The sequence below is a fragment of the Colletotrichum orchidophilum genome (assembly GCF_001831195.1).
Source record: "Colletotrichum orchidophilum strain IMI 309357 chromosome Unknown Scaffold_87.1, whole genome shotgun sequence".
Taxonomy (NCBI): domain Eukaryota; kingdom Fungi; phylum Ascomycota; class Sordariomycetes; order Glomerellales; family Glomerellaceae; genus Colletotrichum; species Colletotrichum orchidophilum.
Genome location: NW_019173043.1, coordinates 86219 through 107536, shown reverse-complemented (window position 1 = coordinate 107536; position 21318 = coordinate 86219). Strand labels below are relative to the sequence as shown.

Genomic DNA, 21318 nt, shown 5'->3' with positions numbered 1-21318 from the left:
TACTCAATGTGGCCAGAAGCCACATGTCTATCATGTAGCCAACGGCACTAATCATTTTATCATTGACGAATGGCACGGTGCCGTTGTTAGACACAAGCCTAAGTGTGACGAATAGCAGGTCTCAGCAGATCTAGCCGCTAATCTAATTCACAGCCGTAGTCATTTCTAGCTCAATCTCCAATACAAAGCGGGTGGTCATCGTAATCACTGCCTTTAAGAGGACGCAAATTATCATTTGGTCTCAAAAGCAGACCAGTGACCATCATCTGTTTGATATATTTTGGTCTAGAACCGCTACAACATCATCCATCATCTCAAAATATATCGAGTCATATCACATCCTCGAAATGTTCAGAGTGCGTTATAGCAAGCCGTGCTACATTTAAGCAAGTTGGGCAACGATGGCATCCAGCCACTTTGCAAGTCTGTACATGATCAGTTTCACCATCTCACCCAAAATAAGACCAATCATTTCGAGAGCTTACCTGTAACCCTGCTTCGCAATCTGCGTGCTCACAGTAGGCTGCGCATTCGTCGTATACGCCCCGCTGATTTCCAACCCTTCAACAGCCGCACGACCCTTAGGCAGGACAACGGAACACACAAACTTGTTGCTCTCCGACGCCCACTCAAGTGCCTGCGCCTCTGGGTCGTCGAGGCTCAGCCCGGCAACCCAAGACGCCGACACCGTCTCAAAGTCGCCCGAGCTGATCTCGGTGCTGAGCTTGGACGCCCACGACTTGGCGGTGGCCAGCACGCTGCTCCCGGAACCCGCAATGGACAGCGGGATGCTGGTGTCCCACACGGCGTGGAGGTTCGTGCTGGCCCCGTTGAACTCGACGTCGATGTCGTTGCCGCCCAGCTCGAGGTTCTCGCAGTGGAGAGGCTGGCCGACGTCGCCGGTGAAGTGGATGATCATCTTGGCGGCCATCTGGCGCTGCTTGAGGGACAGGGCGGGCTTCTGGAGGAGGCGGTTGGTGTAGTTTGCGTAGGCGGAGATGATGCAGCCCCCGGCGCCGCAGTCGCGGTCGAGATCGATGCCGCACGAGTGCGGGGGGTTGTCCTGGGCGTCAATGAAGTGGAAGCCGGCGGAGAAGGCGCCCTCGGTGGTGTAGCGGTATGAGTCGGCCCAGCTGGCGACGCTGGCGAGATAGTCGTCTGTCGTGTCGCCCAGGAGCTGCTGCATATAGCTTTTCGTCTCGGGGGCGACAAAGTTTGTGGCAATGTAGGCGATTGTCGCGTGGCCCATGGAGCCCCAGGCGAGGGCGGCCTTGGGGAGGGCGGCGGCGGCCAGAAGGGCGAGCGTTGTCAGGCGGGCCATGGCTCTTGGTACTTTGGGATGCTACTTGAGAGTGCGGGAGACGGGGAAGAAAGGAAGAGGACGGGGGAGGAGGTGGCGAGGAGAATGGATTGGAGGGGCGGGAGAGTGTCCTTGGCGAGCGGGAAGAGGGAAGAAGAATGTCACGATGAGGGAGTGGAGCGGGTTATATGTAGCGTTCTGCAGACTGGAGGTCTCTCCAGTCCACGTGTGGCCAAGACCGGCGCGCATTAGTCCAGCTCCTTGATCGATGCGTGTTCCATTGATGCGGTAAGGGAAGCAGGGTAGGCTGTGTCGGTCACGCAAAAGGCGAGAAGCGGGAAGCATGCCTCGAAGGTTGGTTGGCGTTGAAGCATTGCAGACCACATCGTGTCGCCCTCCTGCTTGTTCGGGCATCGCGAGCGGTACAGAAGTACCGGGCTAAGGTTGACTTGGAGCGTCGATCTAGAGTGCTGAGGGTCTTGTACAGACGCCCATTGGCTGAGATGTTCCGAGTTGCACAGCTTTGCAATCAAACAGTACCATGCCGATATCCGGGCGCGAGCGAAAGAGAGAGAGGGAAATACCTGCGTGTGATGGACAGCACAGGTGCGGACCAGGATCCAAATACAACCTGCATGTTCAGACGATGGGTTGACCAACTAAATCCGTTTGCTCACTGATGTGCTCTCCCACAGCTCTCAGCTGATTATTCAGATGCATCTCCAAGAGTTGAGGCGGAAATGCCGGCGCATTGAAGTTGGATTACACATGCGTAAGTGCCGAGCTGGAAAACAAGAAAAAATTGTAGTAACAATAGACTCCGATCCTCCCCCGCAATCCTGCCGGGCTCCCGTCACCCAGAGATAAGACGGAGCACTTCCCGAAGAGGAAGGTCTGGGGTTGAGCTTGGGCTGAGTGAATTTCATCGTGACCAAGGCTCTAGGCGACTTCAAAGCCGAATTCACCCTTCGTTCAGACGAGTGGAATATTTGTATCATGACCATCTAATTGGTGTTGTTATTACAGTATGGTACATTTTAGTTGATGTTTTGTTGAATGTTGTACATGTCGGGGGGAAACCCTCCATCTCTGCCGCGTCTCCCGCGGCTTCATTGTTGAGACATCACAATAGATGAACGTCGGTGAGCGCCGAATCCCGCCATCGGATCCAAGACGTCTTTCTTTGTTGGCGCTATCTCGCGGCCTCGCCAAAGGCCTATTCTTGCCGTCACCCGTCCTGTCTGCGTCTGCAGCCTTGGAGGTGAGTCTCCGCCCCGCCTGATGGGTTTCAAGTGTTCTTTCGCAGGGCTTCAAGCTCCTTGAACATTCTGACAAATTCCGAATCGCCAACCCTCTTGCCATCGTTGGACACTTTGCCGCCAGACACCATGTGAGCGCTGATGTGTTCCGCATTGGGGTCGGCGAGGTGAATGCAGGCCTTGAGGTCAGACCATATCGTGTCGTCTGGCAGAACGGGTGGCTGCTCGAGCACCATCTCGGGGACACACTTCCTGAGAGCGTCGATGCTCAGAGACCTCCTGTTGATTCGCGCAAAGATTGAAAACACTTCCCGGTATAATGCCGGCCCTCTGCGCTCCCCGTACCGTGCGGGAAGACTCCAAATCTCCCAAAACTGTTCCAAATTGCGTTGAATGGCATACGCTCTGAGAAGACGTACAAGTTGCGCCTCGGTGGGAGAAGATTGCATGCCTTTCAGCATCACAAATTCCAGATTGCTTTGAATATCACGCAGCTTTCCTTGCTCCGGACCTCCTCGCGCAGGTGATGTTGCTATCGCCTCAATGATGGTCGTAAGCATCTCGTGGTCCATGACCGGCATCTTTCGTTCGTGCATCGTCTCGATGACTTTTGTGGCGAGATCCGCTTGATCCTGGCTGTGATCCTCCTCCGCTGGAGGCGCCCGGAAAATGGCCCTCAAGAGGTCAAGGCAGTCCTCGACGCTCACTAGCTCCCCCTCAAACCGTATCTTTTCAATTCGCTGGCGGTACTTGTTCAGCGGGTCTGTGACAGAGCTTGAGTTTGCTGAAGGAGTACTACCTGCGTCTTTGGCCTCCACAGGGGCCTGCTGTGTGTCCGTTGAAGGCCGAGAGAGACTCGTGGAGAAGTTTCTTCTCTGCAATGTGTTTGTGTAGTTGGGTTTCCGAGCTCTGATGGTAGTCGTCGGCAGATCACCGTATCTGTTGTGGTACGAAGAGTCTTCGTCGGCTAGCTTACGTTCTTGAGCTTCGCTTCGGACGAGCTGCTGGCTCCATAGCCGCTCGAGGTCCAGTTCGTTGCGCCGAGACTTGGTCATCACCTGGACGACGATGGTAGATCCGGTAACAGGCCCGCCGAATCCTGACATCTTGCCTTGCGAGTCGAAGCGTTCGCTTTCGCTGTATGTCGATCCACTGGTTCCGAGGTTGACGCAGATCCATCCAGTCGAGATTCCATCGTCGCCACCCTTTGCAACCATGGCACTTGAGCCAAGCAGCTTTGCCTTCCTCCTCATTCTTCGTAGCTTCGTCTTTAGTTCGCCGGGACCGATCAGGCCATCCGCGTTAGCCTCGATCCTGTAGTGGAAACGGAGCCACTTCACCAGTCGGGAAGCCGAGACGTGCAGATGACGCTCGCTGCGCGCCGTCGCGAAGAGCATGAGAAGGTTCGGTCCCAGAGCAGGGGGCGGGTCAAGAGCGCGCAAGTCGAGGAGTGACAGGTCATCGAGTCCCATTTCTTCGTAGACATACTTCAACAGAGGCTCCAGGAGAGGAGGGGGAGAGCTCGGCAGTTCGGGCAGGGGTGACACTTCTTGCCTCGGCGGGTGTGTAGGGGCCTCGACCTCAAGGAACCATGGCGCTTCTTCTTTTTCGCTAGCAATCAGGTCTTCAAGGTGCTCCTCAGCCTTCGAATCGGCTTCGGGCGCTTGGGCGGTCGGTTCATCCGAGGGCTTGGGTGCTTCGGGTACGCTCGAGAAAGCTCTTTGCAGATTTCGAGGTCGCAGACTTGCCGTGGTTGTGATGGCGGGAGCTCGAAGAAAGGGAGCTGATTTGGATGTGACGGCTCGTAGGACGGTATTCCGACATTGAAGACAGCCCAAAGCTGCAAATGCTGGTCGGGAAGCCATCGTAACGTCAGGTTGCCGCACACCTCACAAGCTGCGGTTGGATTTGAGCTCTCTGACGCCAAAATCTGTGCTGGCGCGACCGAAATTCTCGTCCTTCCAAAGCTTGGACCGGGAAGTGGAAGCGCGATGGCCGTGCGTTTCCCAAGTTGTTACATAATCAACTCGGCCGAAGAGGTCCCACTATTCCGGCCCGGCGCCACAAGAGCCGCGAACTTGTTCTTGACACTTTCAACGGCGCGGAGTTGCCAGTGCCATGGCCGAATGCATTGACTAAACCCCGCTTTGATCGTTCAAACCCACATGACGCATTGCACTTCGAAAACAAAAAATCAAAACAGCGAAGAATGGGCTGATTGTGACCATGATCAGGCCCGATTTTCGAGACGCGTCTTGTACATCTTGAGGAAGGTCGGAAGGCACGTACCTGCACGTGTTAAGGGGTACATGTCTAACGAATGAGAGATCAGGAATCAAAACCACCCTTGATTGGTCAAAGGCCCCACCATCTTAATTTTGAGTGGACAAAAAATTCCTACGACCGCCGTTGGTCATTCCATCCCGGCGAGTGGAGTGAGACGACCCCGAGTCAAGGCCAGAGAAAAAAGACGGCAAAATTCTGATAGCTCGCGCCTCCTATCGACAAGCTCCCGTCCGCCCCCCAAAATCTCTCCCTCGACCCAAAATTTGTTGTCTCTCTATGCGCCGCAGCATCGCAACGCATTAGGTCCATTCTCTGTATTTTGTAATATAGCCACGTTCTTTTATACTCCTTTTACTTAATGCACCGCTACCTCTCCTAGACCTTCAACAGATCTCGTTCTGTTGAAACGACGCCTCCCCTCGGTCTGTCCTACGTCGCGTGAGCTTCCAAGATGCTCCTCAGGAACAGCCGGAGAAGTCTTTCTCTCCATCACGCAACCGTTTTCCGACCCTCCCGACCGACACCAAGATACCCATTGACGACGATAAAAGCAACCGAAAAAAGCAGACGACTTTTTGGCACACAGCATGATGGAAGGCCCACGCCGAGGAGAAACAGCCTGAGCGGTGGACGGAATCTTGCCACCGCCGTTGACGACTACCAACCCATCGAAAGCTCCAATTACGACAGGCTGAATAGCTCTGTGCTCCCAGCATATCAGAATGCCTCGAGCCGCCCGAGATATCACGAGTTGCGCGCCTTCGATCCCTCCTCGCCACTTGTCCTCCAAGAGTCCAACACAGCATATTTTGCCCGGTCAAAAACAAACACTAGCGGCGTTTCTGGAGATGTCGAGGAATTACTGCCGATATTCGATGCTTGCATCCGCGTTGGCAAAGTTGATCGTGCAGAAATGGTCCTTAAGCGCTTGAGTGCTTGCCAAGGCTTCCCCAGCGAAGACCTGATTTTCCTTCACAACCGCTTCATCCGAGCCTCCCTTGACCAGCTGCGTCTCCATCCCAATCGGAATCAGGCCGAGAGTCTCCATAAATGGTATGAGTTGTACATCAATAGCAAGGGCCTTCCTCAGACTGCTGAGACCATCGCTTGCATGCTCAAGGCCTCACTTCTTTCAGAACGAGAGTATGATAGACGTCATCGATTGGTCTCTCGCTACATGAGGATGGCGCCCGGCGAGGCGGGCTTGCAAGTTTTGTCCATGGCAGAGATCCTCAGCGACCAAGATCTCGCAGTGATTACGGAAATTTGCCCGATATACAACCTTGCGCCAGAAGAAGAAACGGATTCAATCACCGAAACCAAGGATGAGCCGGATATCAACGCTCAAGAATCAAGCGAAACCCCGAGTTCCACTCTTGGAAAGCTTATGCCGAAAGTCATGGCCACGCCTCAGAAAGGCTTTGGACTGAAGAGTTTGAAGCAGACCTTGAGTCTCTTTGACGAAATTCCTCAGGAATGCGACATCTCCACACTTCCGATTCGCGAACGAAGAGAAATCCAAGCCCGCCTCGAGCGCGACTGTGTCGATGCAGCCGTCGAGCGATGGCGCGAGGAGAACGAATCTCTGCAAAAGATGGGTCTCAATACCTCCGTCTCCCACGCATCACTCAACTCCCGCCTGTACGACTGGCAACTTGCATTGGAGGCGCGACTGAAGGACGAAATGGTCAAAATCGAGGCAGCCGAGGCCGTGGCTAAGAAAACGCCTGAAGACTACGATCGATGTGTGTATGGGCCATTCCTCAGACTATCTACGCCTAGCCGCCTTGCCGCGGTAACCATCCTCAGCACCTTGAGCTCTACTGCTATTACTGGTGTCGACCGCGGCATGCCTCTCGCTGCCGCAATCAGTGGCCTCGCAAAACTCACCGAAGAGGATATTCGAACTCAACTCGCGAGCCAGAAGGTGAAGAAGACCGCCAAGAGCAGAAAGGTGGTGATGACAAAATCTGCTCAGGGTGCAGACGAAACATCATCGAACAAGGCAACCAGCAATACATTGTTCAGTGACGAGCAAGCTAGGGACACCGCGCTTGCTGATGCACCCTGGCCCCCTGCAGTGAAGGCCAAGGTCGGCGCGGCACTCCTCTCTGCTCTCCTTGACACCGCCAGGATCAAAGTTGTGAAGGAACACCCCGAAACGAAGACCCTCATCAGTCAGTTCCAACCCGCGTTTTCCCACGCTGTCCAGCTCAGGAAGGGCAAGAAGATTGGTATGATCTTGCTCAACAAGGAGCTCGTCAGCATCATGAAGCGAGAACCCCAAGGCGACTTCCTGGCTAAGCACCTGCCCATGGTTGTCGAGCCGGAGCCGTGGCAGACTTTCGACAAGGGTGGCTTTCTAGAAAGCAAAGCGAGTCTAGTTCGTGTAAAGCAGGGCGACAAGGACCAGAGGCTGTATAGTGAAGCAGCCATCGCCCGCGGTGACATGGACCAAGTCTTCAAGGGGTTGGATGTCCTGGGCAAAACCGCTTGGCGGATTAACACCCCAGTTCTCAACGTTATGCTCGAGGTCTGGAACACTGGCGAGGAGGTCGCGAATATCCCGGCGTTGAACCCCGACATTCCTACGCCGTCCGAGCCTGAGTCCTTCGACGACCCTTCTGCCCGCAGAGCCTGGATAAGAGCTGTCAAGACAGCTGAGAACGAGAGGGGTGGCTTGCACTCCGTACGCTGCTTCATGAACTTTCAGTTGGAGATTGCCCGTGCTTTCAGGAACCAAACATTCTACTTCCCTCACAACATTGACTTCCGAGGACGTGCCTACCCACTTCCGACCTACCTCAACCACATGGGTGCTGATCACGTTCGTGGCATTCTTCGCTTTGCCGAGGGCAAAGAGCTCGGCGAGGAGGGTCTCAAATGGCTCAAGGTTCACTTGTCCAACGTCTTTGGTTTCGATAAGGCCAGTCTCAAGGACAGAGAATCTTTCGCTATGGACAACTTAGTCAACATTATCGACTCAGCCACCAACCCGCTTGATGGCAACCGCTGGTGGCTGAAGGCCGAGGACCCATGGCAGTGTCTCGCAGCCTGTTTCGAGCTAAAGGCAGCTCTTGAATCTCCGGAGCCAGAAAAATACGTCTCTAGTCTTCCGGTACACCAGGACGGTACCTGTAACGGTCTTCAACATTACGCTGCCCTCGGTGGTGACATTTGGGGTGCTCGTCAGGTCAACCTTGAGCCTGGTGACAAGCCTGCCGACGTCTACTCTGCTGTGGCCGACATTGTCAAAGATCACATTGCCAAGGACGTGGAGGCGGGCAACCCTTTTGCGCTGGCTATGGACGGAAAGATCACGAGAAAGGTGGTCAAGCAAACCGTTATGACAAACGTCTACGGTGTCACGTTCGCCGGTGCCAAGAAACAGGTCTGCAAGCAACTCGATTCTCTGTACCCCAACTTGCCGAAGGAGTGTGGCTTCGACAACATCGTCACCGCATCTTATGTCGCCACCCTTGTCTTCAAGGCTCTGTCATCCATGTTCCGCGGTGCTCACGATATTCAGTACTGGCTCGGCGAGATTGGTGGTCGGGTTTGCAGGGCTCTGTCAGCTGAACAACTGGAGCGCATCGCGAACGATGGAATCATGCCCGCGCTATCAAAGACGACAGCGAAGGCTACCGAGAAGAAGACTTCGACTGACGAACTCTTGGGACAATTCCGCGCCACTATCGTCTGGACCACACCGCTTCGCATGCCAATCGCCCAGCCGTACCGCAAGAGCGGGACCCGAGTTATCAAGACAGCCCTTCAGGACCTTTCTCTGACCATCCCCGAACGCTCCGACCCAGTCCACCGTAAGAAACAGCTTCAGGCGTTCCCTCCTAACTTCATTCACTCCCTCGATGCAACACACATGCTGCTGTCAGCGCTGGAATGCTCTGAACTCGGACTGGATTTTGCTGCTGTTCACGACTCATTCTGGACGCATGCCTCTGACGTCAACACAATGAACCGTGTCCTCCGTGACGCTTTCGTCAGAATCCACGAGGAGGATGTCGTCGGTCGTCTCGCCGCCGAGTTTGAGGCTCGTTACCGCGGCTCCATCTACTTGGCAAAGATCAACCATGGAACCGAAGTCGAGAAGAAGATCTCCGCCCTACGAAAGAAGTCGAAGATGTCGTCCAAAGATGAGCTTCTGCTAGAGTACAGGAGACAGACGCTCCTCCGCTCCGCCGACCCCGAGCAGATTGCAGAGGCCAAGAATATGGTCACTCCCGCCAGCATCTTTGAGGAGATGGCAGCTGCCGAGGCTCTGGCAGAGCCCGAGGACATGGAGGCCCTCGGCCTCGGCGAGATTCCCGAGAACGCGGATGAAGTCGACGTTAAGATGGAGCTTGGTGCCGACGAGGAAGGCATCGATGCCGAGGTTTCCGCCGATGCCGTTGAGGGAGAAGCCCTCGAGGGCGAGACACCCGGTTCTCAATTCGCCTCACGAATGTTGAACAACATGAAGGAGTCTCACTTCAAGCAACAGGTAATTTCGGGAGGACGGAGGAAGGTCACAAAGCCCGGTACCATCGCGGTGTGGCTTCCACTGACGTTCCCCCCAATCCCCGAGAAGGGCGACTTTGACGTTCAAAGACTCAAGCAGAGCGAGTACTTCTTCTCGTAGACTGCGTTTCCGGATTTTGATGTGAACATCGATGCAAGAATACCGGTCACGCATGGGGAAGAACCTTTTGGGAGAGATTATTTGCAAATTCTGATTGGTTGCACCGCGACGGCGTTGATGATTGTACAAGAAGGGGCGTTTCTTTGATGGTCCCAGGGCGGCGTTAAAAAAAAAGAAAGAGAAGCAGACAACCCCCCAAGAAGGTTATTTTTGGGCATGTGTACGATGTTTCATAACTAGACAACTGTATCAATAAGGCAGATGGGATGTTAGAGTCCCTGGCTCCGGGTTTGGATGCCAGGGGTATCTCCCACCAAACAAATAAATATTTGTAACATAGACATCTTGCTTCGCTCAAATGAGAGTGACATTCTAAAGATGAGAATCGTCTTTCATACCCAGTCAGGTATCGGTGATATTGTGTCGAGTTCAAACAAGAGGCAAAACCCGTATGACGTACCCGGGTGAGTAAGATTTGTCTGCCTTGACTTCGATGATATCTCGCTCGTGATAGACTTTCCCACGCCGAATCACTAGGCTCGAGTAAAAGAATCACAATGTTGTTCTCGGCAACGGCACCCTCGTCAATCGGTTACCTGTGATTGGGTCAAGCAGTAGAGCCTGCTCCAACAGCTTGCACCAACAGCGGTTCCTTCATCCATATTTGTCTGCAACCCCCTCCGTTGGTCGTAAGACTTGTTTCCCCTCTTCTCTCCTTCTTTCTTTTCTCTTTCTTCTCCATCCTCAAAAACCTAGCAGCACTAGCTTTGCTTTCCTTCAACTTTCCGTAATCAAAGATGGCCAACACGTCAGAGGCCCAACCGGGCTCGCCTTCTGTTGCAACCTCACCTCCGGCAGCAGCTGCTGAAACCTCAACAGCGGCCTTACCCAATGGTCCACAGGGCAGCTTACCGGTCAACCCTCCGGCCTCCGCCTCGGTTGAAACATCGGATGCATTGGAGGCGGAGGACCCAGCTACTGTCTGTGACCGGGTTATTTTCCGAGAGACGGCATTAGCTGACTAGACTTCGCAGGAAACTGATGACGGCGCTTCCATCGATGACCAGATGTATCGCACCTTAGCCCTAGACTGCGCAGTGTATGGGAAGACAGTCTGACTCTGAGTAGCTCCTCGTACACGGCTTCACTGGCATCGAGTGCTGTTGACTATCCCACCGAGTTTGGTCGACGCTACCATGCTTTTCGCCCCGGAGGTAATCAAGGACACTTTTCACTTCACTTGAAAGTCATAAACGTACGGTTGATCTGATTATGATGACTCTACAGCTTACTTCTTGCCAAACGACGACGTAAGAGACCGTCTTTCCTGATGACAGCCCTAGTGAAATCTGACCGATACAGAAAGAGATGGCCCGCCTTGACATGTCACACAACCTTACACTCGAGATGCTGGGACATAGACTTTACCTGGCACCCCTTGAGAAGGAAAACGTCCACAAAATCTTGGACATTGGAACCGGGACCGGAATTTGTGAGTTATCGGCACGGAATCGGCCATGTCTTGAGACGCCAGACGATGAAAACGGTACTGACTACGATATCAACGGTTGAGGGGCCATGGAAATGGGTGACCTCTTTCCCAATGCAGAAGTACGCAAAACTCTCATCTCTTTTCCACCACCTTAGAATCAGCATATGCAGTTTCGAGCATCATGCCCAAACTAACGCAGGCTTGTGAAGGTTTACGGCAACGACTTGAGTCCTATTCAGCCAGAATGGTGGGTTCTCCCGATTTAACATGAACTCGACGTGCAAGGCCACAGCTAAAAGCCATGCCCACAGGGTTCCCCCCAATGTCAAGTTCGAGATCGACGACGTTGAAAGCGAATGGATCGGCGACCGAAAGTATGATTTCATATTCTGCCGTTACATGATCGGTTCGATCGCCGACTACCCCAAGCTGATCAAGAACGTTTACGACAACCTCAACCCCGGAGGCTGGGCCGAGTTCACGGATATGAGCGGCAAATACTACTCTGCTGATGGCACTTTGAAAGAGGAACACGCCACCTTCAAGTGGAACTCGATGCTCATGGACACCCTCGCCTCCACGGGCCGTGATTGCCGCCCAGGTCCTCAGCTCGAGGGATGGGTCCGGGAAGCCGCCAACTTTGAGAACGTGACTCACAAGAAGTTCATCCTTCCGATCGGTCCCTGGCCGAAGGATCCGCACTACCGGGAATTAGGGTTGGGAAACCTGGCCCAAATCTTGGAAGGACTCGATGGGTTTTCCATGAGGGTAATTTGTGGTTTGCTGGGGTGGACGAAAGTTGAGGCCGAGGTTCTGCTTGCTGAGGTGCGGAAAGAATTGAAGACGGTTCATAAGTTCCATGCTCAGTTTGACATGTAAGTCCTTTTGGAAATTGTAGACTGAGGGTGTTGTAACTAACAAGGAGCTAGCCATAGCGTGGTTGCTCAAAAGCCTGTAGAGGAAACTGCTTGACCTAGTCGTTTCTGGAAGTTTCTTGTTCCCCCAAAGACACCCAACTTCCTGAGGTAACGCATTTCCAATTCAACAATGCATTTTGCTTATGATTGCGTGCATGTTTTTCAATGCCGCTTATCTGTACTGATAGCCACATACCTACAATGACCATATTTGTAGCAGTCAGCATTCCTTCTCGAGGATCTCATAAAGTAGTCGGTGGCTTTTTCTAGCACTCTGAAACTGCTGAGCGAGACAGAAATCTTGTCGTTATGAATGTTCCACCAAGGAACGCAGAAATTTGTGGAGAGATCACCGGTCTATCTGACCCAGAAAACCGAGCCAATGGGAAGTGAAGGTCTTGCGAAATTTTCAATCTGAATTGCTTCATTTTTTGGCTGAAGATTCAACCGGCTCGCTTCTCGAGGTTGTTAAGGCTTTGATCAAAGCCGGGTCATCCCTGATAACTCGCGAGAGAGACCAAGCTCATGCGCTCCATCAAGCCTATGCCAATCGAGACGTTAAAATACATCGTTTTCTTCGTAAAGAAGTAGCAGTCGATTCGAATACTCAGCAGTCAGAAGGCAAAACCTCTCATCATTACGTGGCTGCCGACCTCAACTACAATTGGTACGCTTTCACTGCTGAGGGCCGCGAGCCCAAGCGACGCACACAAGAAATTGTGAACTTGCTCATCGACAGAGGGTTGAATATATATTCCAACAACAATGGGAAAACCCCCACTGATTCCGGCTTTTACTTGGTAGTATTTGAAAATTGGGTCCTAAAGGGCGTGCAAGGTATATGGGTGTTGTATCCTTGACAATACGAAGCTGTGTGTAGAGGATGCGACATGAAAGTTGCAAAGCAAATTATTACCGGTGACAACTATGAGGTTCGCGCAAAGTGCATCTAGTATAGTAAACGAACATGGTGCACTTTCTCTGAGCTTCAACATGGCCGAACGAATCAGTTTGTTCTAGAAAGGTTTCTCAAAGTGTCAGAGGTAAGCCGAAGGCTCGAAGCTGGATATCCCTCCAGTTCTCGAGTACCCGTCTCGCCATTGCCCGACTCATTACCTCAGAATCTGGCAACGTTGAGTCAATAAACTTCCATCCATGAAAATTCAAAACAAAAGCTTCGCAACGGAAAGTTTGATTTCTGTTTCTAAAACAGTAGCCAGACAGCAATATAAATTACAAAGTGCTGAGTTTCGACGAGTCCGTGGGATACATTGATAGACAGCTCTAATCTGGTCGAGGGTAGTAAAAAAGTGAATTACACGAGCTAGTCAGCAGTAAAACCGTGTCTAGGTACCGGTCTTCTAGACTATCGAGAGACTCATTATATAAGTGGCTATTGAAGATCCCAAGTAGCTAATCAGGATGCGAGATTCTTACTCGGTGATTGTCTTGTATATCCGCGTATCCAATATTGGGATTGTAAGAAGACACCGCTACAGACGGAGTGCCATGGATTTGTGGGATCGACTAGAATAAGATCAAACCTTCTCAGGAGCTAATGGGAAATTTTGTCAGCCTTCGACTTCACAAGGACCGCGTACTTTTCAGCCCTGAAGAACTTACCTCAACAAAAACCTTGTTCAGCTCCATCAAGGCCACATTCCGCCCCAAGCACTGCCAGCGGCCGTACCCAAATACGATTTCCAGCGTACCCTCCATCAAACGCAGCTGCTCCGTGTCGGCATCGAGCCAGCGTTCTGGCCGAAAGACGTGGGAGTCTTGGCCCCAGATGTCCTGCCTGCGGAAGATCCCCCACGCACAGTACCCGATTCGGGTACCTTCGGGGAGATGGACGCCCTTGAAGTCATCGCCGGCGCCCCCGTTGGAGACCTCCTTTGACATCTGCCCAGTGACGGGGGGGAAGATGCGAAGACCTTCCTTGATGACGGCCTGCAGATATGGCATCTCACGGGCCTCTGCATCGGAGACGACGGGCCACGAGAGCTTAGCGGCGTCGATTTCGGCGCGCAGGGAAGCGGTGACTTGAGGATTTGTGATGATGTGAAGAATGGTTGCCCGAATGGCAGTCGCGGTAGTATCGGAGCCGGCCAATCTTCTCTCAATGTTACAAAGATTCTCGCGGTGGTGGGGAGGCCGCCGGCCTGGCTGGATGGGGCATAAAGAGTCTTACAATTGCATGAGAATCTCCGACTCGGCCTCAGCTTGTGTGAGTCCTCGCGCGACAAACGATCCGAGCATGTCCTTTTGCACCTTCTTGTTTGGTCCGAAACGCTCTGATGCAACTTTCTTGGCGATACTAGATCCGGCGGAGAAGGCCGAATGTGAGCAAAGGTGACGGTCAAAGGTAACTGCATGGGCGGCAAATTTGACCGGAATTCTGGCTTACCCCATCGTCTTCCCCACACCAATGGCATCCTTTTCGGACGGCATCATACTCCTGAAAAGAGGCGAAGAGAGAAGCGCGAGAAGCCATGGCAGGACGCTCGTCACGAGGATCGTGGGCATGTTTTGCTCCATGGTCTTGATGTACTCGTGGACATCCGAATCGGTTGCCAAGTCTCCGAATGGCTCACCGAAAGCCAGGTCTGAGATGACATCGAGGGTGAAGTATTGCGCCTTGGCTCCAAAGTCAAAAGCTTCATCGTGGGAAGCATATTTTTCAAGCAAGCCCACGAGACGCAGGACATTCTGGTCAATTTTGGCCTCGAGGTCTTCCACTTCTTTGCCAGAGTACTATTGTCTCATCTTAGCTTATCGAGTCTTGGGTCTTATACATGTTTTATACAGTTGCTTACACCTGCGGCCATCTTTGACCGGAGCTTGTTATGCAGCTCATCATCTCGCGTAGACAAGACATTGTCTTGGCCAGGCTTCAGTCGCATCCCATCATACCAATTAGATCGCTTGTACGTCGTCCGCACATTAAGCATGCGCTTCATGAGATCCGGATCGCTCGTGATGAGATCATTCGGCCCGACACGAACTATTGACCCTGCACGGCAGAAGAGTGGGAAAACGGTTATTTTCACAAGCGCTTCAGCGCAAGCCCAAGGAAGGGGGTTTTGAAGTATAAAACGCACCATATTTCTCGCACGCCTCATAAAAGTCGAGGTGCGTCCTACCGCCGCCAACGGCGCGAACGAGCCACCATTTCGAGAACCCGGCGCTCGGTGGCCCCTTGATGTGCCGCAGCCGCAGGTACTGGCGAGTAATGGATACGACATTGTACGCGATGAACGCCGAGACTGCGATGCTGGCGTATGTGAGGAATTCCCGACTCATGGTCACACTCGAGCCCACGAGGAACCGATTCGTGCATTAAAAAAAGGGTTGGATCAAGGGAATTGGGGGTGGGTAAGAGGAGAAACAGGTGTCTCGGGCCATGCATAGGAGTGGGAAAAATAAGAAAGTCTGAGGTATCCTGAGACGAACTCCCCTCGGTCAAGGATGCCACGGTACGGTGTGGATGGGATGGGGAGAGAGGGGAGGGGGGGGAGCTGGGGAATATTTTGACCGAGAGACGGCATCGATACGACGGTCAAATCCTTCAACGGTACGGCAATAGAAGCGACAATGACACCGAAATGTGACCAAAACCTCTTGAAGACTTCAGAGTGAGCGACCCATGACGATACCGTCGTCCGTTCAGGGGTCTCTGCCCAATAGCATCGGCACTTGCAGTGGTTCTAGACCCTCTTAGCTACCTTAGTCCTTATGCGGCTTGGGCAATTGGCACGGCAGACTCGGGAATGCAACCTTCCCGCACGGAGCAGGGGCCGGCATGACGGGGTTGCGATCCAATGAGATCGTTGCCGTGTTTTCGTCCCTCCCCTTGCCCGGTCCCTCCGTTCACCCCCTCCAGTATTATTCGTAGGTACACTATGTATCGCCATCGGTAATGGCTATTGTCAGCGGACGCGTCTACCGGGGAATATGATGCAACCCTCATCGGGGCTTTGCCCAAGGGTGCTCTCGCTAGATGGAGGAGAAGGGCAGAGGGGGTAAGCGGTGAACCAACTTGAATCTCCTGATCTGCAACTTGTTGATTGCCCGTTGGTTTATTACGAAGAGGCACAGCTCAGCCGTCCAATTAGACTCCGCCTAATCTTCGATCCGGCGGTTAAGAGCTTGGGTCTCTTTTTATTTTTTCCTTCTGGAACTTCCTCAGCCTTTCTCACATTTTTCCATGTTTCACCTTTATGTTCTCTTCCATCGCACAATGTTGCGATCGATCGATCTCTTGACCAGCCGAATTGACACCCCATAAAAAGCATTGAAGCCACCGGGGTCCATCGTTCGTATCTGTTCAGCCGCCTCGGCCCCCGACTGGTATAACTATGGCGGATCCAGAGCCGGCGAATACTGGTCCGCTTGAGCCGGATGTCAGTTTTAGCCGTCTTTGGTCTCTCGACACGCAAATGAGTTGTCCCAATACTGACTGCTTTGGTAGAATGGAGACGGGATTGACAGCAATGATGACAGCGACTCGGCGATGGGAGTGGTGAGTTGCTATTGTGCCTCGGTCCGCAGGTGGAAATGGGACGCGTAAACTAACCCGTGTCGCAGTCTGTGCCTGGGTCATCTGCGTCCATGACCAGCAGCATCATGCGTTATCGCGAAGAAAATGGAAGAACATATCACGCCTATCGAGAAGGAAGTGAGTTTGCAATTTTCCGTCTTTATGAAATCTCCACGGCTGATATCTTTTCCCAGGATATGTACTGCCAAATGACGCGGTAGGTTTTCTTTAGCAGCTCAAGAGCTCGTCCGAACTCATTCAAGGACTAACGTGATCGCGTCTGGATATTCAGGTCGAGAATGAGAGACTAGGTTAGCACTGGGCAGTCTGTTTTCTGTCCTCATAAGGATACTGATCCGTGCACCTAGATCTTCAACACCATTTATACACGCTTACCTTTGATGGAAAGCTGTTTGTATCACCAGCTGGCCGAGACAAGCCATTAAAACGAGTATTGGATGCGGGAACCGGAACGGGAATTTGGGCAATGGACTTTGGTAAGGCAGCGCTTCCAGTCTACTATTTGAAGACTGCATGACTGAACAGCATGCCCTCATCAACAACAGCCGACGATCACCAAGAGACATTGGTAAGCTCGTCAAGAGAATCACTGAACGCTCGTGACTAAAAGACTGGTAGATCATTGGCGTCGATCTCAGTCCAATACAACCGCCGTTGTAAGCACAATCAGAATGGCGATTCTGCAACCCCGACCAAGATGCTTTGACAAGCTAATCAATCGCACGCCAGCGTCCCTCCAAACGTCACATTCTACATTGACGACTTGGAAGACGACTGGACCTACTCTTACAAATTCGACTTCGTCTTTGGCCGAATGCTCACAGGCTCAATCGCAGACTGGCCAAGGTTCATCCGCCAAAGCTTCGAGTAAGTCGAGTGATTTCCAGCGCCTGGCCTTGAAGAACTCTCTCCTTACCTCCCAGTACCTTGCGGTAACTCACATGGTTGCAACAGCCACCTCGAACCAGGAGGCTGGATCGAGTTATCCGACATCCTCCTGGACCTCCAAAGCGACGACGGCACAGTCACCCCGGAATGCGCAACGCAACAGTGGGCAGCCCACATGCTCGAGGCAGCAGCGATATGGAAACGACCGCTCGACAGCTGCAAGTTTTACAAGGAGCAGCTGGCGGAGGCGGGATTTTCCAACATTGAGGAGAAGATTTACAAATGGCCGTCGAACCCGTGGCCAAAGGACCCAAAGTACAAGGAACTAGGTAAGGTCGCTTTTCTGTGTGTGTGCTTCTCATAGTTTCAATGCTAAAATTTGAGTTTTCTTGAAAGGCATGTGGACGTACGAGAACCTAGGAAACGGCTTGTCGGGACTCAGCCTAGCCCTCTTCACTAGGGCGCTGGGTTGGTCGGCTGAGCAGCTCGAGGTCTTCTTGGTGGGCGCCAGGAAAGATATGAAAGACAGGTCGATACACGGATGGTGGCCAGTGTGAGGGACCTTTTTTTTTGAATTCCCTTGTCACCGTTGAGCTTATCTAACAGCAGGATTCTAGATATGTGGTTTACGCACAAAAGCCGGAGTAAAGCCAGAGCACCAGAGCTGAAGAAGCATCGGTGGAATGACAGCAGCACATTGGGACGCGATGCGCACGCGTCTCTTACGTCGGAAAGAAGACAGCTTGTTCTCAATTCATGTAGGATGTAATGATCGTCCTTCGAAAGTGTTCACAAAGCACAAACATCGGTCAATTGATCGACAAAAGCCTTGATTGTCTTTGCAGGTGGCTCAATGGCGTTCAGGGACGGTGAAAGCAAGACTTTTTTTTCCTGACCATCTCTGCAATGTACAATTTGCAACGGTATCAGGAAACCCAGATGGACTCTCTACAAAGGCTCTTGTCAATTTTCTCCTGATACATGCCTCGGCGCCGTAATCGAAATTAGGACAACCCGATCCAAGGCACCGTGTACGGACCAGACGGCAAGCCTCAGCCTAAGGTGAGTGTCTAGCAGTGTCTCCAAGACAGGATCGTAAGTCGTTACGTTTTCAAGAGTGACCGACAACGAGAAGTCTTTGGGAACGCTCACTGTAGGCGTCGAAACTATGGATTCGTGCATGACGCATGGTGAGTATGGCCGATAAACGGTGAGAAGTGTGTGATATAGATGCGTCTGTCAGCCTCGACTACAACGGATATCTGGTTCGCTGTCAAATTTAATTGAAAAAGCGCACCACTTCAATCAGTTCTGCGTATTGTGTCGCAAGTAGGCTTTGTGCACAATGACGAATGCTTGGATTGTTGCCTGCTGCCCGCAAGAATTCTGGATAAACCCTCCTCATTGATAAAAGCGACGACGATCCCACTTCCCCGCAGCAGTCACATCTATGACATGAGTTTAGTTCTTCCGTTCCTCCCATCGAGAAATTTAACAACATCCAAATCCCAGGAGCCGGGTGCCACCTCAAGCGCTCATCAAACGACTCAGCGTCTCTTCCGATTTGGTCCATTACCATGGTCTGGTTGGACACTGCGTCCACGGCAGGTACGTGGGTCGCTGTATTCCTCGCTCCTCTCGCTCTGAGGGGTCTTTTTCGGACCGTTCTTCATATAGAGAGCAAGCCAGACGGAAAGGCATCAAGCACTCGACAAATTGGAGAAAGGAGAAGCTGAAACTGGGGTTTTCGTCCCGCAAGGCCTCCGCGCCTCCCCAGCCATCCGCCTCTTTCGACGCGTACGCGTCCCTGAACTCAGATTGGAGCCTCAACTCGCAGGCCAGCAGCTCGGTTGGGATAACAAAGCCCAAACCGTGTCACCAGAATCGGCAGGCTGGATTCAGTCTTGTGTATTGGTCAAAAACCGCATGGCGTTGATCCGAGTCTTGGTGACCCTCTCAAAATCAATGAGCTTAGGACTTGGTTGCCGCTACACAGAAACTGGATTTTCGTGCTTGGAATTGCCGAAAGAGTTACGATACGCTCTGACGAGGGCAAGATTACCGCCTAGTTTGAAAAGGAGGAGCAAGGTTTGCCCATAGAATGCCAAGCTTGATAAAGAGTTTAACAAATTAGGCCTCTTATTGGGCCTTTTATAGGCCTTGGCATCGTGTTTCCTCGACCGATGCTCGACCGGCGAGGCCGGCGGAGGGTTTTCTCTCTCTTTGTGTGGCACATTTGGAAACATTGTGAACCATGAGCAATGCGCCAGTCAGCTCTCGCCCACAAGGTCTACTATCAGTGTCCACACCCGCCGAGGAGTCTGGGAGTCCAATCTTGGACACGCGAGGAGCATTCAGACCTCGTTCATCTGGCTGGACGTTGGCTGCCTCTCCACTTGCGAATGGAGATCTTTACAACCTCGAACACCGCATCATATACCAAGAGGCGCCGGAGGCAGAGACCTCAGTGAAACCACAAGAATATTCTGACGTCACGCGCGCCGTCCGTTTCATGTTGAAGTATCTAAAATTTAGTGGTAATAATAAGACTAGATTTCCATAACATTTGAAAGAGACTATTATATTGAGTACTTTACATTCCTTAAAAATAGTATGTAAAGTAAAGCCTAAATTTAAAATAACACTTATTGAAGTCAACAAAGGCTATGAATAGGTAAGAGTGAAAGAGAGTAGTAGAGGAACTAAAATCTATTTGATTGAAGGAAAGACATTAGGCTGCTCCGATAGGTTCACAGTGTAGGGGCATGAACATACAGGCCAACATCCATATTAATGCTCATTAATACGCGGAGAGTACGGATACGGATATGAACTACATCGAGGCAGCACGCGAGTCAGATAGGCTCTTCCCCTGCAATTTCCTTGGCGTACGGGACACACCAGCTTTTTCTCAGGATCTGCTAATCTCGTTTCAGCCCAAGTCGTCCACTTGGACTGCAAGGGTTGACATAGGTCGCTCCATTGCACTGACTACCGGCTTTACCGCGAGACCTTCATATCCAGACTGGATGGGAAAAAGAGGCACCTAAACCTTAAGATATTGAACCATTTTATTGTGATGATGAACTTGAGCGTGGTTTTGTTCCCGCTCGTTTGTTTTGATGCCGTAACGAGCGATTATAAAAGACAGCTTCAGCCCAGCTCGCTCAAGAACGACCAACTGCTATCCACGCATTTACATTTATTAAAAACCACCCCAATCCATCAGTCTTTGAAACAACCAACAGGCCCACCGTCGCGCACGACCATGAAGATGAAGATCTCCCTTATCAGTATCCTTTTGGCGGCCGCATCCACGGGCTCTGCCGAAACAACATCAACAATCACAAAAGCATGTGCTCCAGCTGTAAAGGAAAAGTCGCCAAATAACTTGGAGTCTCTCTACGACGAAGTCGGAAAGTTCGATCATTACAACAATGACTTCAAGTACTATCGCCCTCAAGGCGTGGGCGCTAAAGGGACCCTCGAAATATACAACATCTCGGATTTACGTCGCATTGTTTGCGTTGGGGATGAACATGACAGTTACTGCTACTGGATTAATTCGGGTGATGAATGCAAGACAACCCTGGATATCCCCAAGATTACGAGATTGTCCCTGTACTGGGCCTGAGTCGGCAATATTTGTCACGGACAATTCCACACTGTGAGCCTGCGTTTGCCAGCCCCAAACTACTACTTACTCTTGAGGGGTCCTGGACGCTGATGAACTTAGGCGTTCTTCTCAAACCCTAGCGATCAAACACAATGTCAACAGAGATGGATCACGGTCCGAGGCAACTCAAACGTGGTTTAGGGTCCTTTGGTAATGATAGGCAGGTGGTTACATGTATGCTTAAGGAGGAATCTTTTTACACCTGGAGAGAAGAGGTCAACTTGACGCAGTTTAGTTGGGGTTCTCTAATTAAAGGGTAAATATACAAAGGTTCCGGATATCCAAAAATCAAATACGTGA

At 51.9% G+C, this 21318-nt stretch overlaps 9 protein-coding genes across 9 annotated transcripts; 6 read left to right on the top strand and 3 right to left on the bottom strand.

The window, feature by feature from the left end:
* Positions 1 to 382: 382 nt before the first annotated feature.
* On the bottom strand, positions 383 to 1321 carry CORC01_09544 (S1/P1 Nuclease; the record flags this gene model as incomplete). The annotated part of the gene is made up of 2 exons (XM_022621173.1): positions 383 to 425; positions 486 to 1321. 2 exons carry the CDS (start codon positions 1319 to 1321, stop codon positions 383 to 385), a joined length of 879 nt encoding a protein of 292 aa, XP_022472319.1.
* Positions 1322 to 1680: 359 nt separating this feature from the next.
* CORC01_09543 (uncharacterized protein) lies at positions 1681 to 1980 on the top strand (the record flags this gene model as incomplete). Its single annotated transcript, XM_022621172.1, has 1 exon — positions 1681 to 1980. A coding segment is annotated over one exon (300 nt), but the record flags the coding sequence as incomplete, so codon positions are not given.
* Positions 1981 to 2588: 608 nt separating this feature from the next.
* CORC01_09542 (uncharacterized protein) lies at positions 2589 to 4424 on the bottom strand (the record flags this gene model as incomplete). Its single annotated transcript, XM_022621171.1, has 1 exon — positions 2589 to 4424. One exon carries the CDS (start codon positions 4422 to 4424, stop codon positions 2589 to 2591), a length of 1836 nt encoding a protein of 611 aa, XP_022472317.1.
* Positions 4425 to 5296: 872 nt separating this feature from the next.
* Positions 5297 to 9484, top strand: CORC01_09541 (DNA-dependent RNA polymerase; the record flags this gene model as incomplete). The annotated part of the gene is made up of 1 exon (XM_022621170.1): positions 5297 to 9484. The coding sequence occupies one exon, from the start codon at positions 5297 to 5299 to the stop codon at positions 9482 to 9484; it is 4188 nt and encodes a 1395-aa protein (XP_022472316.1).
* A 797-nt stretch (positions 9485 to 10281) lies between these two features.
* Positions 10282 to 11948, top strand: CORC01_09540 (methyltransferase; the record flags this gene model as incomplete). The annotated part of the gene is made up of 9 exons (XM_022621169.1): positions 10282 to 10476; positions 10519 to 10553; positions 10613 to 10698; positions 10772 to 10794; positions 10847 to 10976; positions 11058 to 11095; positions 11186 to 11223; positions 11288 to 11851; positions 11906 to 11948. The coding sequence occupies 9 exons, from the start codon at positions 10282 to 10284 to the stop codon at positions 11946 to 11948; spliced, it is 1152 nt and encodes a 383-aa protein (XP_022472315.1).
* Positions 11949 to 12327: 379 nt separating this feature from the next.
* On the top strand, positions 12328 to 12753 carry CORC01_09539 (uncharacterized protein; the record flags this gene model as incomplete). The annotated part of the gene is made up of 1 exon (XM_022621168.1): positions 12328 to 12753. A coding segment is annotated over one exon (426 nt), but the record flags the coding sequence as incomplete, so codon positions are not given.
* A 557-nt stretch (positions 12754 to 13310) lies between these two features.
* Positions 13311 to 15196, bottom strand: CORC01_09538 (cytochrome P450; the record flags this gene model as incomplete). The annotated part of the gene is made up of 6 exons (XM_022621167.1): positions 13311 to 13448; positions 13517 to 14006; positions 14085 to 14210; positions 14301 to 14647; positions 14710 to 14906; positions 14995 to 15196. The coding sequence occupies 6 exons, from the start codon at positions 15194 to 15196 to the stop codon at positions 13311 to 13313; spliced, it is 1500 nt and encodes a 499-aa protein (XP_022472313.1).
* A 1055-nt stretch (positions 15197 to 16251) lies between these two features.
* Positions 16252 to 17899, top strand: CORC01_09537 (methyltransferase domain-containing protein; the record flags this gene model as incomplete). The annotated part of the gene is made up of 11 exons (XM_022621166.1): positions 16252 to 16296; positions 16365 to 16415; positions 16481 to 16571; positions 16628 to 16650; positions 16726 to 16744; positions 16802 to 16930; positions 17000 to 17022; positions 17073 to 17110; positions 17184 to 17321; positions 17409 to 17671; positions 17739 to 17899. The coding sequence occupies 11 exons, from the start codon at positions 16252 to 16254 to the stop codon at positions 17897 to 17899; spliced, it is 981 nt and encodes a 326-aa protein (XP_022472312.1).
* Positions 17900 to 18919: 1020 nt separating this feature from the next.
* Positions 18920 to 19078, top strand: CORC01_09536 (uncharacterized protein; the record flags this gene model as incomplete). Its single annotated transcript, XM_022621165.1, has 1 exon — positions 18920 to 19078. One exon carries the CDS (start codon positions 18920 to 18922, stop codon positions 19076 to 19078), a length of 159 nt encoding a protein of 52 aa, XP_022472311.1.
* Positions 19079 to 21318: the final 2240 nt, after the last annotated feature.